The sequence below is a fragment of the Acinonyx jubatus genome, chromosome A3, assembly GCF_027475565.1.
Source record: "Acinonyx jubatus isolate Ajub_Pintada_27869175 chromosome A3, VMU_Ajub_asm_v1.0, whole genome shotgun sequence".
In the NCBI taxonomy this organism is placed as follows: domain Eukaryota; kingdom Metazoa; phylum Chordata; class Mammalia; order Carnivora; family Felidae; genus Acinonyx; species Acinonyx jubatus.
In genome coordinates, this window is record NC_069388.1 from 42,676,256 (window position 1) to 42,688,302 (window position 12,047).

Consider the following 12,047-nt stretch of genomic DNA (forward strand, 5'->3'; position numbering starts at 1 on the left):
CCTGGAGAGTCCAGCCTGGGACACCTGGAGCTAGCTCCCTGCTGAAGGGTGCCAGCAGCTGCTGCAAGCCGCCGGTGACCAAGAGGAGAGAGGGGGAGGACTGGGCCTGCGGGCTCCAGTCTGTCCTCGTTCATCCCACTTGGAGCCCACCTTTCCTTCCGCGCTGCGGCCCTGCTGAGCTACGGCGGCTCCAGGCCCACGCAGGCCCAGCCTCACTCACCCCCGCGACTGCTGCGGCCCGGTTCCTTTAATAACCCCTCACTCAGCGTCACTGTGGTGGTTCTCCCGTATCAAGCCCTGATACAGTGGCACGAGGAAAAAACAAAAACTTCACAAAGGACAAGAAATAACATGAATTTTGAAATCAGAAAGGCCCTGCCTGAAACAGGTGTTTCACTTTATTTTTCCCGAAAACATGTTGTTCAATGTTTATGTAATGTTTTACATAACCCTATAGGATTTTATCAGAAAGTTCCTGGATTTGAAACTATGTTCTTGAATCTTCAGCCACCTGTTCACTTTGTAAATGAGGTTTGATTCTGAAGCAGTGAAACTCAAGGGTAATTTAGGTTGTGGGTGGGCTTTAGTGAAAGGCACGAGAGGTCAGGTTTGTGCTTTGCTGCTCGGGTAGAGGGCAGGACCCTCCCCTAGGAAGTGTGGAAGCCCAAGGAACAGTAGAGATGTGGATCTTGCGCTCAGGGTATGAAAGTGACCCCTGAGAGCTCTAAGAGGATTGTTTCTGGAACCCACGGGTCCTCCAGGCCTTCCCTGCTCCCTGAGCTCTGGGGAAAATAGTCTTGAACTCTGTACCCTCCTCCTGCAGGATTGATTCCAGAGCCTGTAGGGTGTGAGCTGTGGCAGCGTCTGGAGCCCTAACCCACCCTCCTAGTGTGATGGCTGCGGCTTCACTTCCACCTCGGGAATTTGGAACCTGGTGCAGTGACTCTTGCAGCCAACCCTGAGCTGAACCATAAAGGCAGAGAAGTCTGGGAAAGGTTGTATCATACAGCCAGGTTGACAGTGCAAACCAGCCCTGACATCAAACCACCTGACCACGCTCCGCGGGTCTCTCAGGACACTGGTTACCTTGCAGTGGCCCCCAAAGCAAAGACGGCTGGCCGAGTCGGACAGGGGAGAGCCAGTGCCGGTGCCCCCAAACCCCATGCGGGGGCTTCGCTCCCAGAGACTCTGCGCCTGTCCTCCCGCAGTCACCATCTCGGGAAAGGAAGTGCAGGTAGTGATAACAGCAACCACTCAACCAGGTCTATTATTTATTGTGCTGAATTACTCATTCTAAACTAACAGATACTCTGTCAACATAGTTTAACAGGAACTATTTAGGGACTCCACGATTGCAGCATTATCACCCAAAGACTGAAATAACAGTCTGAAAAAATGAGTGAGTCAAAATTGCACACTCCTGCACATGGGCTTATTCAAAGCTTGTTTGTCAACCGGAGAACAAACCACAACAATAGGAATATTTCACATTAGAAATGAAAGTCTTTAAATAAAGTTAATCTTAATGTACTCATTTGGAACCACCTACAAGAGATATTAAGGAACAGAACAAGATGTAAAACATCAGACGGGTGTGTAGTTTGCTAGTACTTGTCTTAAAAGAGAAGAAAGAATATATCTGTTCTCTGTATTTGTATTTTATACATACCCTATATGTACATATGCATATATTACGCACATGTGCTTATATAATCCTCTACTATTTCTGGAAAGACGCAGATGACACTGGTATCATTGGAGCCTCTGAGGAGGGGACGTGGGTGGCTGTGGGACAGGGATGGCAGAGTTTTTACTACTTAACACTTCATACTGTTTAGCTTTGAACCATGTGCAATTATCTATTGAAAAATAAATTTTAAAGAAAATTCCAAAATAAGCAGCAACAGACCCTTTAAAAAACATAGGTTAAATTCGTCACCATCCAGAGCATATTGGGAAATGCCCACATGGTGGCTTACACTGTCATATTAAAAAAAAAAAAAAAAATCTTATGCGTTCCTCTCAACCTCAATTTCCAAACCACAAATAACACATCTCAGAAAGAAACAAAGAACAGCTAGAGCTGGATGGTTTCTTGAAATCAGGTCCCGCGCAGGCTCTTGGGTCTAAGAGTCATCCAGGCCGAGCTTAGCAGCAAAGAGTGAGGTGATGACCTCATCCCCAGTTTTCAGAGCCAGGTCATATGCCGTCTGGCCATTCGTGTTCTTCTTTTGGATGCCTGCATTGCATCTGCCAAGGAAACAGGCATGAATAGAGGCACTCAGGTGCTTGAACTCAAGGATGGCTCTTCCCTGACACAGAGGCCCGTCTGGGAGACTCTCAGACCGACCTTCCTACACCCGTCCCCAAGAGGCCACCATGACTCTCACTCTCAAGGGTGGCTCTACCCTGAGACCTTTTGAGGGGCTCTGTGATTTCAACACGTTCAATTGCCAATCCTGGCCATTGGCTCCCATTGCATCAAAGTCCTACAACCAAGTGTGTTGGGTGGGTGTGTGGGTATTTTCGTTGTCCTTTTAGAAGCCCTCAGTGCTGGGGACCCATGGTGGGATGGTGGCCCCCATTCATAGAGTTAACTGTTCAGGAATTGGGGCCTTCTGAAATCATCATAGTCAGCAGGGGGATCGCTGGGGCCCTCAGAAGTCTCCCCCAGAGGCCGGGAACATACCGCAGTAAAGCAGCGATGCACTCCCTTCCCGCCAGGCCAAGGAGGGTCGCTTCATGAAGAGCTGTATTTCGGAGCCTGTTTGGGGGGAAGAGAATCAACCTGCTAAAGCAGTTGCAATGCAGGATGCTATGGGCACACGGACAATGGATGTCTCAGTCACACCAATGACACTGACCCCCTCCTTATCTTTCATCTTTCCTTTCTCCCTGGTAGTATAGGGCTCAACTGTTGGTCACTTCACCACTCAAGTTCCTTGGGTCTTTATATGGCATTTACCATTGGAACCTGCATACATTCATGGAGTTGCCATATCTCCTGAGAAGACGTATGATCTTCTTCCTTCGTGACTCCCTCTCAACTGAGAGAACATGCATTCCATTTACTAGGTGGGGGGGGGGGGGGGTGCCGTGGTTAGATTTTCTGTATAACCACGGTTCAGTTTTTGAAAGTAATGAATTGTGACTGCCAACTCTAACTTTGTACACCGCCCCTCAACACAACTCCAACATGGCAATGGCACTTGATGGAATACCCTCTTATCAGGACCCCATGCTTCAGAGTAGAGGTGATACCCTACAAATCTGTTCCTCTGAACAGCTTGGTACTATATTACCAGACCTTCTAGAACGTGTTTTGTACAGCAGGTACAGTATGATGTTCTGTGAATTTGTACTTTAAGTTCTTTTTAATGTTTATTTTTTTAGAGAGAGAGAGACAGACAGAGTGCAAGCAGGTGAGAGGTAGAGAGACAGGGAGACACAGAATCTGAAGCAGGCTCCAGGCTCTTAGCTGTCAGCACAGAGCCCATGTGCGGCTTGAACCCACGAACTGCAAGATCACGACCTAAGCTGAAGTCAGATGCTTAACCAATTGAGCCATCCAGGCACCCCCTGTGAATTTGTACTTTAAAGAAACTTTACTATTAATGCACAAACAACTCAAACTGTTTATTCAAATCTAAGTATCAGGGAGGATGAAGGCACATTCTTTCTTTGTAAATTGTGAATTACCTAATAGAATAAATCTCCTCAGTTGAAGCTCTAAGAAACAGACTGATGGTTACATTTGTCCCTCCTGGCTACTGGGGCAGAGCTAAGGGATGAGATGTTTGAAACTGCCAGTGAAGGAGGGCAGCTGTTGTCCAAAAGCAAATGGCACTTTGCTTTGCCCCTCTCCTAGTGAGACCTTGAATCTGTGTTTGTGAAATCTGCCCATAAGAGGTATCGGCTTTGGTGAAGAATGCGTACTTCGCCTTAGCCATCCCTTTGGGTTGAATATGAGTGTATTCTGGTAGGAAAGATACAAACATTGGAAACAGAAACACTAAGGCGGGGCTTTCTGCTACCCACTGAGCTACCTGACAGGAGTTACCTTGCATAGAGACTACCTTGACTGCTTCTTTCCCCTAGCCAAACAAGCTTGGGGCAGGGGTAGGGGTGGGGGTTGGGGGAGGGGGTGGGGAAGAGCTTTCTAATCCTTGTTTGCTAAGGAACAACTCACTGAGCCTCTTTTACAGGAAAGCCAGATCTCTCCATGGCTTGTGCATGAAGAGCAGTAGAATGGTTGGAGTCTTGAGGTCATGTTCCTGGATGTATAGAGGTCCAGCTGTGGGGCAGAAGCCAGGCTGACCCAGGTCTCAACACTTAGAACTAACAATTATAAACCAGACTTAACAGAGTTGGCTCCTGGTGGAAAAATCTGCTTTCTTCTATTGGCATAAACTAAAATGGAAGAAGAGATCTCTGTGCTCTATTTTGAGGGAGGGCTTCTGGTCTGTCTTTCCTCGCTCCCCCTCCATGGAGCTAAACTCTGCTAACCGGGCTAATGCAGTGGGAGAGACAACGGGCTATCACACACTGTTCAGACAGATGGTACGAGCAGAAAGTTAGTAGCAACGCAACGGGATTGCGTGTGGATGAATGTCGATTTATAGAATGGTAATGAAGCAAGAATGGAAACTGAGGAACACCAAGGAAAAACAGGTAATCTGTTCCGTGTCCAGAGTAGTTTCTTCCTCTCAGCTGGACTTTTCATAAAGCTAGGACACCTTATACATAAGCATCAATTCAAAATCTGCTTAAGAGATTTTGTATCAACCACATACATTATACGTAAGTGCTCCAAGAAAAGCTTATCTGATTTGTGCAAATATAAAGTATACCTTAACAAGGTGACATTATTTTTATGAATAATGAGTGTGGGTAAATGAAGAAGCTGACAAAGTATGAAGAATGTGAATCCTGAAAAGGTGAGCAAGTAAATGCCAGCCACTAAATATGTATACCAAGTGTGCCAAACATTCTGCTAAAAATGGGGTCATGTCTTGATATAGCTGTCCTATTGGGCAGAACTTATAAAAGCACACATAGAAAAATTAACAGGGATATATATTTTTTAAACAATTTTTTAATGTTTGTTTATTTTTGAGAGAGAGACAGAGTGCAAGCAGGAGAGGTGCAGAAAGAGAGGGAGACACAGAATCCAAAGCAGGCTCCAGGCTCTGAGCTGTCAGCACAGAGCCCGATGCGGGGCTCGAACCCATAAACTGCGAGATCATGACCTGAGCCGAAGTCAGACACTCCACCGACTGAGCCACCCAGGTGCCCCAACAGGGATATATTTTTAATAAAAACACTAGAGGAGATTTTGAGACAGAGAAAGCCAGAAGCAAAGCTATTTAACTCTTGGACCCCTGTGCTGGCTGCATGATGCTCTGACGGGGCCTCAATCTGGTCTCAGAAATAACTCAGGGGGCAGCAGTGTCAGATATCTGCAGGACCCCTGGAGAACTTCTAGTTTGGCAACTTGTTTGGCAGGATATAAGCAATTAACATATGGAACCCATCCTCAAGGAACATTCCACCCCACCTTTCCAAAGTACAGTAAAATCTTGGTTTGTGACCATAATTCGTTCCAGAAACATGCTTGTTATCCAAAGCATTTGTATATCAAAGTGAATTTCAAGAACCACTAACTCAGTTGTGATCATGTGACATCTGGCATCATGTACTACTCGTATCATAAGACATCACTAGTTTATCAAGTTAAAATTTATAAGAAATGTTTGCTCATGTTGCGGCACACTTGCAGAACAAGTTATTCACTATCCCAGGTTTTGCTGTAATTTGCAAGAGAACAACAGAATCACGAAGCTGGGAGAAGTCAAGAGGCAGGACAGCCCTGAGACTAGGGAAATGACAGAAGCACCCAACAGGACTTGGTATCGTCCTCCTGCTTCATCAAATCATGTGGTGAACTCTCATGTGCAGGCTCGCCCCCAGGGGGTCAACATCCAGAGACAGACAGATAAGGTTTTCTTTCTGCAGTAATTTCATGGGTACATTTCCACAGGGAATACACTGGGGCCACTCCTCTCTTATGGATGTCAACAGCTCAGATCATGATGAAAATGTCACCTGACATCCCAAGGGCAAAGGATTTGCCAGCCCCACAACAGTACAAATTCATGAGTTAACAAAATTTATCTTTTATAAAAGCTACAAAAAATCAGGCAATCCAATAGTCCATTTAAAAATCTTTGTTTTCCCTAGATTTGGGAAATAGAAGCAGGTAAGTCTCTGATTAAGGCCCAGATGGGTTTAAAAATGGTTCCTGACTGGTTCAAATTGAACAGGGCACACGTGCAAGGTCACAGCTGGCTGCGACATTGCCAGGGCTGCCCTTTTACTGTGTCTTACTTACGGTCCCCACCGCTGCTCAGTGTCTGCTCCTCTCTGCACAAGAACCGGAATTGCTTCGTGGTGCTTATTCACAACAGCCATGGTTATAAGGGGTCGCTCCTCACTGTCCCTGCAGTTGGGATCTGCTCCCTGCAGCATAAGAAAAGGACAAACTTGCCACAAAGCCCTGCTCTCAGCAGCATCCACCTGCCGTCCTATGAAGTGTAACAAATAAGCTTTCCATCAAAAGAAAGGAACATCAGGAAACCTAAGATCTGACCTATAACAGAGCTGCGGGTCATGGTGCCATAGAACTTGTGCTGTCCTCATCAGGAAGGCAGGCACCCAGACAACTTTGCTTCTTTAGGAAACATGAAGGTCACATGGGGTCACAGACCAGGGATTCTGTCCACCTTTGTGCACATTATTTGGGCTCATATGACTTTTCGGTATATTTTCTCTGCTATAAAAACTAGCAACCAATAACAATTAATGTAAAGTTCTGGACTGGCCAGTTAATCCACTTCCAGTTTAAAATGAAATGGCCCTGTGATGATCCCAGTACTGAACAAGACTTCCACATGAAAGAGACACAGGTGAAACACGAGGCTGAAATCCTCAGAGAGATTTCTTTGGGATGTACTCACCTCATCGAGCAGCTGTTCAATCACAGAGACTCTTCCTTCCCCTGTCGGTCCCACTTCCTTCAGCAGGAGCCTGTTTTCAGGCTGTAGGATTATACAACACGGTCATTTCCACCACCACAAAATATTGCTGCCCCACTTGTGTGAACTCAACCCTCAAGGCAAATGCCTCCTCTCCAAGGTTAAGTTCTGAGTCCCAGGGACAGGTGAGTGTGAGCAAGTGCATGCATGTGTGTCTGTGAGTGCGTGTGTGTGATCTTTGACAGCCAGCAACACAAATAAACCCAGCTAATGTAAAGCTTGCTGGTCTCTGAAACCTTGTCTTGGGAAAGGTTTTATATTTGGGGACATTGTTTTATATTTATTAAGGACAGGGATGCAATGAGAAACCTCACAAAAACCCAGAAACCCCACACTAGTTTTATTACAAAGGAAAACAAATATTCCTAGGAAAAGCAAACGGGTGAATCCTACAATTCACCCTGCATGCTATATAAGGTGTTCAGAATCAGCCTAAGTATGACTATCCAGAAAACACGCTCACCCGACACATGAGTGAACCGATAAAGTCAACTCTTGTTTGGGGGTTAAAAGCTCTCACTTATCATCAGAAATCTGAAGAGTTTATTATCTTTTCTCTATTTTCAAAATATGATGAAATTCATCATTATATACAATCTTTATATAAAGGATTTCAAATGCTGGCTGCCACAAGGTTGAAGAGGCAGTCTAGAAGCTGGAGACATTACTTTCAGTGTGTTTCTATCAATGGATCTGAGGGTGACTTGGGATGGTTCTGGGACTCCCAGTTTCCTGTATGCATAGTGAAAATAATATCTACCCCCCTCCTGGCTCTCTGGGAAGTCAGAGATGAGGGCATTGGTCAAGCCTCTGAGCCTTTCAGGAGAAGATGCCGGGTTCAGGCTATGTCCCCTCTGCCCCCATTCTAGAGTGATTAGCTTGGAACAATGTACTCTAACAAGTGAAACCCCAGGCAGTCTTGGGGGACACACTTGTTCTGGCTGAATTCCATTCCTTATGGAAAACTATACTAGAATGCACTTGAATGTCAACCTCATGAGGTCGGAGACTTTTATATCTTTTGTTCACAATTTATTTTTACCACCAAAAACTGTGCCTGGTGCATGTGTGCTCAAAATAACTGCTGAATGAGTGAACCACTGAATGCTGTTATTATTTTCTTATACTTATCCCCTAAATACAAATGAGAAAATAAAGGCACATAACAATGGGGGATTCAGGTCACACATAAAATAAGCAGGTGGAGTCTCGAAAACTGTTAAAGTTTATGGAACTTTATACTTAAACTGGGAGAAGGCCAAGAGTATAAGGAATCATAAGCAATACAAGTTAATATAGTTCTGTGGCTAAAATTAACAATTCAGGCAACTACAGATGTTGGTGACAATGCAGAGAAAGAAGAACCCTTAAAAAAAAAAAAAAGACAAACCCTCTTGCACTGCTGGTGGGAATGCAAATTGGAAAACTGTATGGAGGTTCCTCAAAAAATTAAAACTAGAACTATGACCCAGCAATTGCACTACTAGGTATTTACCCAAAGGATATAAAAATGCTGATTCAAAGGGGCACATGCACCCCAGCGTTTATAGCAGCACTATTGACAATAGCAAAAGTATGGAAAGAGTAAGTAAAAGTATGGAAAAAGTAAGCAAATGTCCATTGACTGATGAACGGATAAAGAAGATGTGGTATATCTATATAATGGAATATTACTTGGCAATCAAAAAGAATTAAATCTTGCCTTTTGCAACAATGTGGATCGATCTAGAGTGTATTATGCTAAGCAAAATAAGTCAGAGAAAGACAATATCATATGATTTCACTTATATGTGGAATTTAAGAAACACAACAGATGAACACAGGGGAAGGGAAGCAAAAAAAATAAGATAAAAACAGAGAGTTAGACAAACCACAAAAGACTCTTAAATACAGAGAACAAACTGAAGTTTGCTTATTAGGTCTTGGGTCGGGGGACAGGCTAAGTGGGCAATGGACATTAAAGAGGGCACTTACTGGGATGAGCACTGTGTGTTATAAGTAAGTGATGAATCACTAAATTCTATTCTTGAAATCATTCTTATGCTATATGTTAACTTAACTTGGATTTAAATAAAATAAGTAAATGGGGAGCCTAGGTGCCTCAGTCAGTTAGGTGTCTGACTTCAGCTCAGGTCATAATCTCGCAGTCTGTGAGTTTAAGCCCCGTGTTGGGCTCTGTGCTGACAGCTCAGAGTCTGGGGCCTGCTTCATATTATGTGTCTCCCTCTCTGCTCCTCCCCTGCTCACACTCTGTCTCTCTCTCAAAAATAAATAAACATTAAAAAATTAAAAAATAATAAATTAAATAAGTAAATAAATCAAGGCCAGGGAGAAATAGATTTCTTAAAAAAGTTAATACAATTCTAAGGTCTTCTTCCCACATTTATTGGTGTTTATGACATGTAAAGCATGTAGTGGAAAAAAACAAGTTGAGGCGAGAAATCACCTGCCTTTGTAGAACTCATGATAACAATCTGGGCGCCAGTATGTGCACCCCTGAGGATGCCCTGAGGGCTTGGCTTCACGAAAAGTGGAGGGAAGAACTGACTTGTGCCCATCTCCATCTTGGTGGAGACCCAGGCTTTGGGTTTGTTGCTAAGCACATCTGTCCTCCTACTGCAGCCAAAGAGGACCAAATGAAAGGCAAGGTGGTGGACTGAACAAGGGCACCCACTGTCCCTTTCTCCAAAGCTCCCATTAAAATGTTAATGCTCTATATTTTTGAAGAACAAAACTCTAACAGCTGTGGGAAACTGGAAGAGTGCCATCAGTGGATCAGGAATCGTGAGAAATTCCAAAGATTGAAAGTAGGTGGAATCTGACTGAGAGGGAAATCAAAGCAAAGAAAAAGCAGTTGAAGACACCAGAGATATGAGTGTGTTTCTTCCAGGAAGCCCTGAAGAAGCTGAGTTAATCAACAAGGAGAGCAGGTGTTGGGTGCAGGCTGGATTCATGAGCATTTTAGGGAAGGGCTGAGCTGGGTGATGTCCTCCCCTCTCTCCTGTGCTCTCTGCTTAAACCCTGGTAACTATTTTCCAGAGAGTTCATTATTTGCCTAACAAAGAGTTCTCCTGGGAGTACTGGGCCCAGGAAGGCCAGAGCCCAGACCTCTATGACAACACAGATGGAAGGAGAGCAAGGAAATAAAAAGAGCCCCATCCAGGAATGAAACACTCTAGAGCCCTTCACAGCACAGACTCACCTCTAGGGGGAAGGCAACTTAGGGGACCCCAAGGCATTCTCTTGTGTTCTGCCCAAACACTCTCCAGGGAGACAGCATGCCCATCCCCCCCATAGGCACCTCAGGCCCACACACCCAGGGCAGGCACTGGCACTACGCAAACTAGCCCTTCACTTGTCAACATGACCTGGCAACCACAGATCATCACATATTTGAGACCAACCAAAAACAAGACAGAGAAAGATGGACAGACAGAATTGACCCCAGCGGAAACAGAGGTGATTCAGGAAACTGATGAGAACTTTAATTCTAATTAATAATCTTGACATATTTTAAAGGATTCCATAAAATAAAAAATACACCCAAAAAAGTCACAGAAAATGAAAAAGTATTCCTCCATTTAAAAAATCTCAAAGTAAAACATTAAACAGATAGGCCTAAGAAGACAGCTGTGAGGACAAAGGAGTACACTTACTGTGAGCTGCTCCTTTTCTTGAAATGTTTTGGTCTTGAAATTCTTTGTCCTCTTGACGTTTTCAGTGGTATCGGAGGTGCTCTGGCTGTAGTTGCTCACTGGAATGACAAAGAGTTGAGGACCAAAACAATGTCCCCCTGCCACTCCCCACATATAATATAGAACTATCCTACTATTGTGCCCCTCAAGAGGTCAGAAGAATAAAATGGCTTTTATAGAAATTTCTACTTGATTGAACCTCACAAGAAGGACTCCTGGAACCATTCATCCCAGACTAAGACCAGAGGATGGGTGGGAAGGAAGGAATAAAAGGGACTACAGTTTATAGGCCCCAAAGAACAGCCGCCCCCCAACCTATCTCCCCAAGCCCTGTGAAAGACTTGAAAAATCTCACCCCTGACTTCAGAGAAACCAGAAGAAAATGGTTGGAACATTACAGTGAGATGCATGATTGGGCTGGAAAATTATAAGCAATTCCCTGCCATCCTTGCCAGGTCAGTGTGCTCCTGGTCAATTGTTTTAAAGTCACCATAAGGGTACAACTCACCCAGGCTGGACCTGCTGCCAAATGGCCCATTACCACCCTCAGTGACACTGCTCAGGAAGTGGCTGCTGAAATCCACAGCCTTGCTGAGGTAAAGGTTCTGGACAATGAAAACAATTAGTCACCATGAATGACAAGGCTGCTGTGTCCCCACAGAAGGAACAATCTCCCTGTTAACCTGTTCCTCTCTTTGTTAATGACAGCTTTAGCTACACAGTCAAGCTTGAACCTGGACATCCTTCCTGACACCTCCTCCCCTCCCTGTAATGTTTTGTCCATTTTGCCTCTTAAACGGCTCCTCAGTGCAGCCCTTCTTCTCTGTTATTACAGCCACAGCCCCTTTTCATATGCCAGGATCACTCCAAGGGCATCCCAACAGGTTCCTGCCAGCCCACTTTCCATGTGGCTGCCCCAATCATCTTTCTAAACTGTGTAAGTACTGGTGTCCTTTCCCTGCTTAAAACCCTTCTGTATCTTGGAATTAGGGTGACATCATGGGGAGACTCGAGCCACAGAGTTTGAATCCTGGTTCTATTACTTACTAGTTTAGGGACCTTGGAAGAAGCAAGTTGCTTAATTTCTCTGAACCTCAGGTTCCTCACCTGTAAAGTGGAAATATTATGGCCTACCCCAAAGGGATACTGTGAAAGTAAAATGAGGTAAAATGGAGGCCTATAAAGTTAGGATAGATGATACATGGTCCAGACCTGGAATTCTATATCCACCTGGACCGATTCAACAGTGTGGCATCCT

The 12,047-nt window shown here is 44.6% G+C and overlaps 1 protein-coding gene across 10 annotated transcripts in view; it reads right to left on the bottom strand.

Annotated features, from left to right (window-relative positions):
- Positions 1-1,254: 1,254 nt before the first annotated feature.
- Positions 1,255-12,047, bottom strand: part of DZANK1 (double zinc ribbon and ankyrin repeat domains 1) — a 70,847-nt gene continuing 60,054 nt past the window's right edge. For 7 of the 10 annotated variants that reach the window (XM_053200285.1, XM_053200288.1, XM_053200287.1 and 4 more), the window contains 7 exons: positions 11,837-11,896; positions 11,298-11,394; positions 10,751-10,848; positions 7,017-7,097; positions 6,392-6,519; positions 2,690-2,764; positions 1,255-2,250 (listed from right to left, as the gene is read on the bottom strand). In XM_053200285.1, coding sequence (XP_053056260.1) covers positions 2,127-2,250; positions 2,690-2,764; positions 6,392-6,519; positions 7,017-7,097; positions 10,751-10,848; positions 11,298-11,394; positions 11,837-11,896 — 663 coding nt within the window. In that variant the 3' untranslated portion in view covers positions 1,255-2,126. The remainder of the gene's footprint in view (positions 2,251-2,689; positions 2,765-6,391; positions 6,520-7,016; positions 7,098-10,750; positions 10,849-11,297; positions 11,395-11,836; positions 11,897-12,047) is intronic. The other 3 variants (XM_027069507.2, XM_015063246.3, XM_053200289.1) reach the window with 1 other exon arrangement.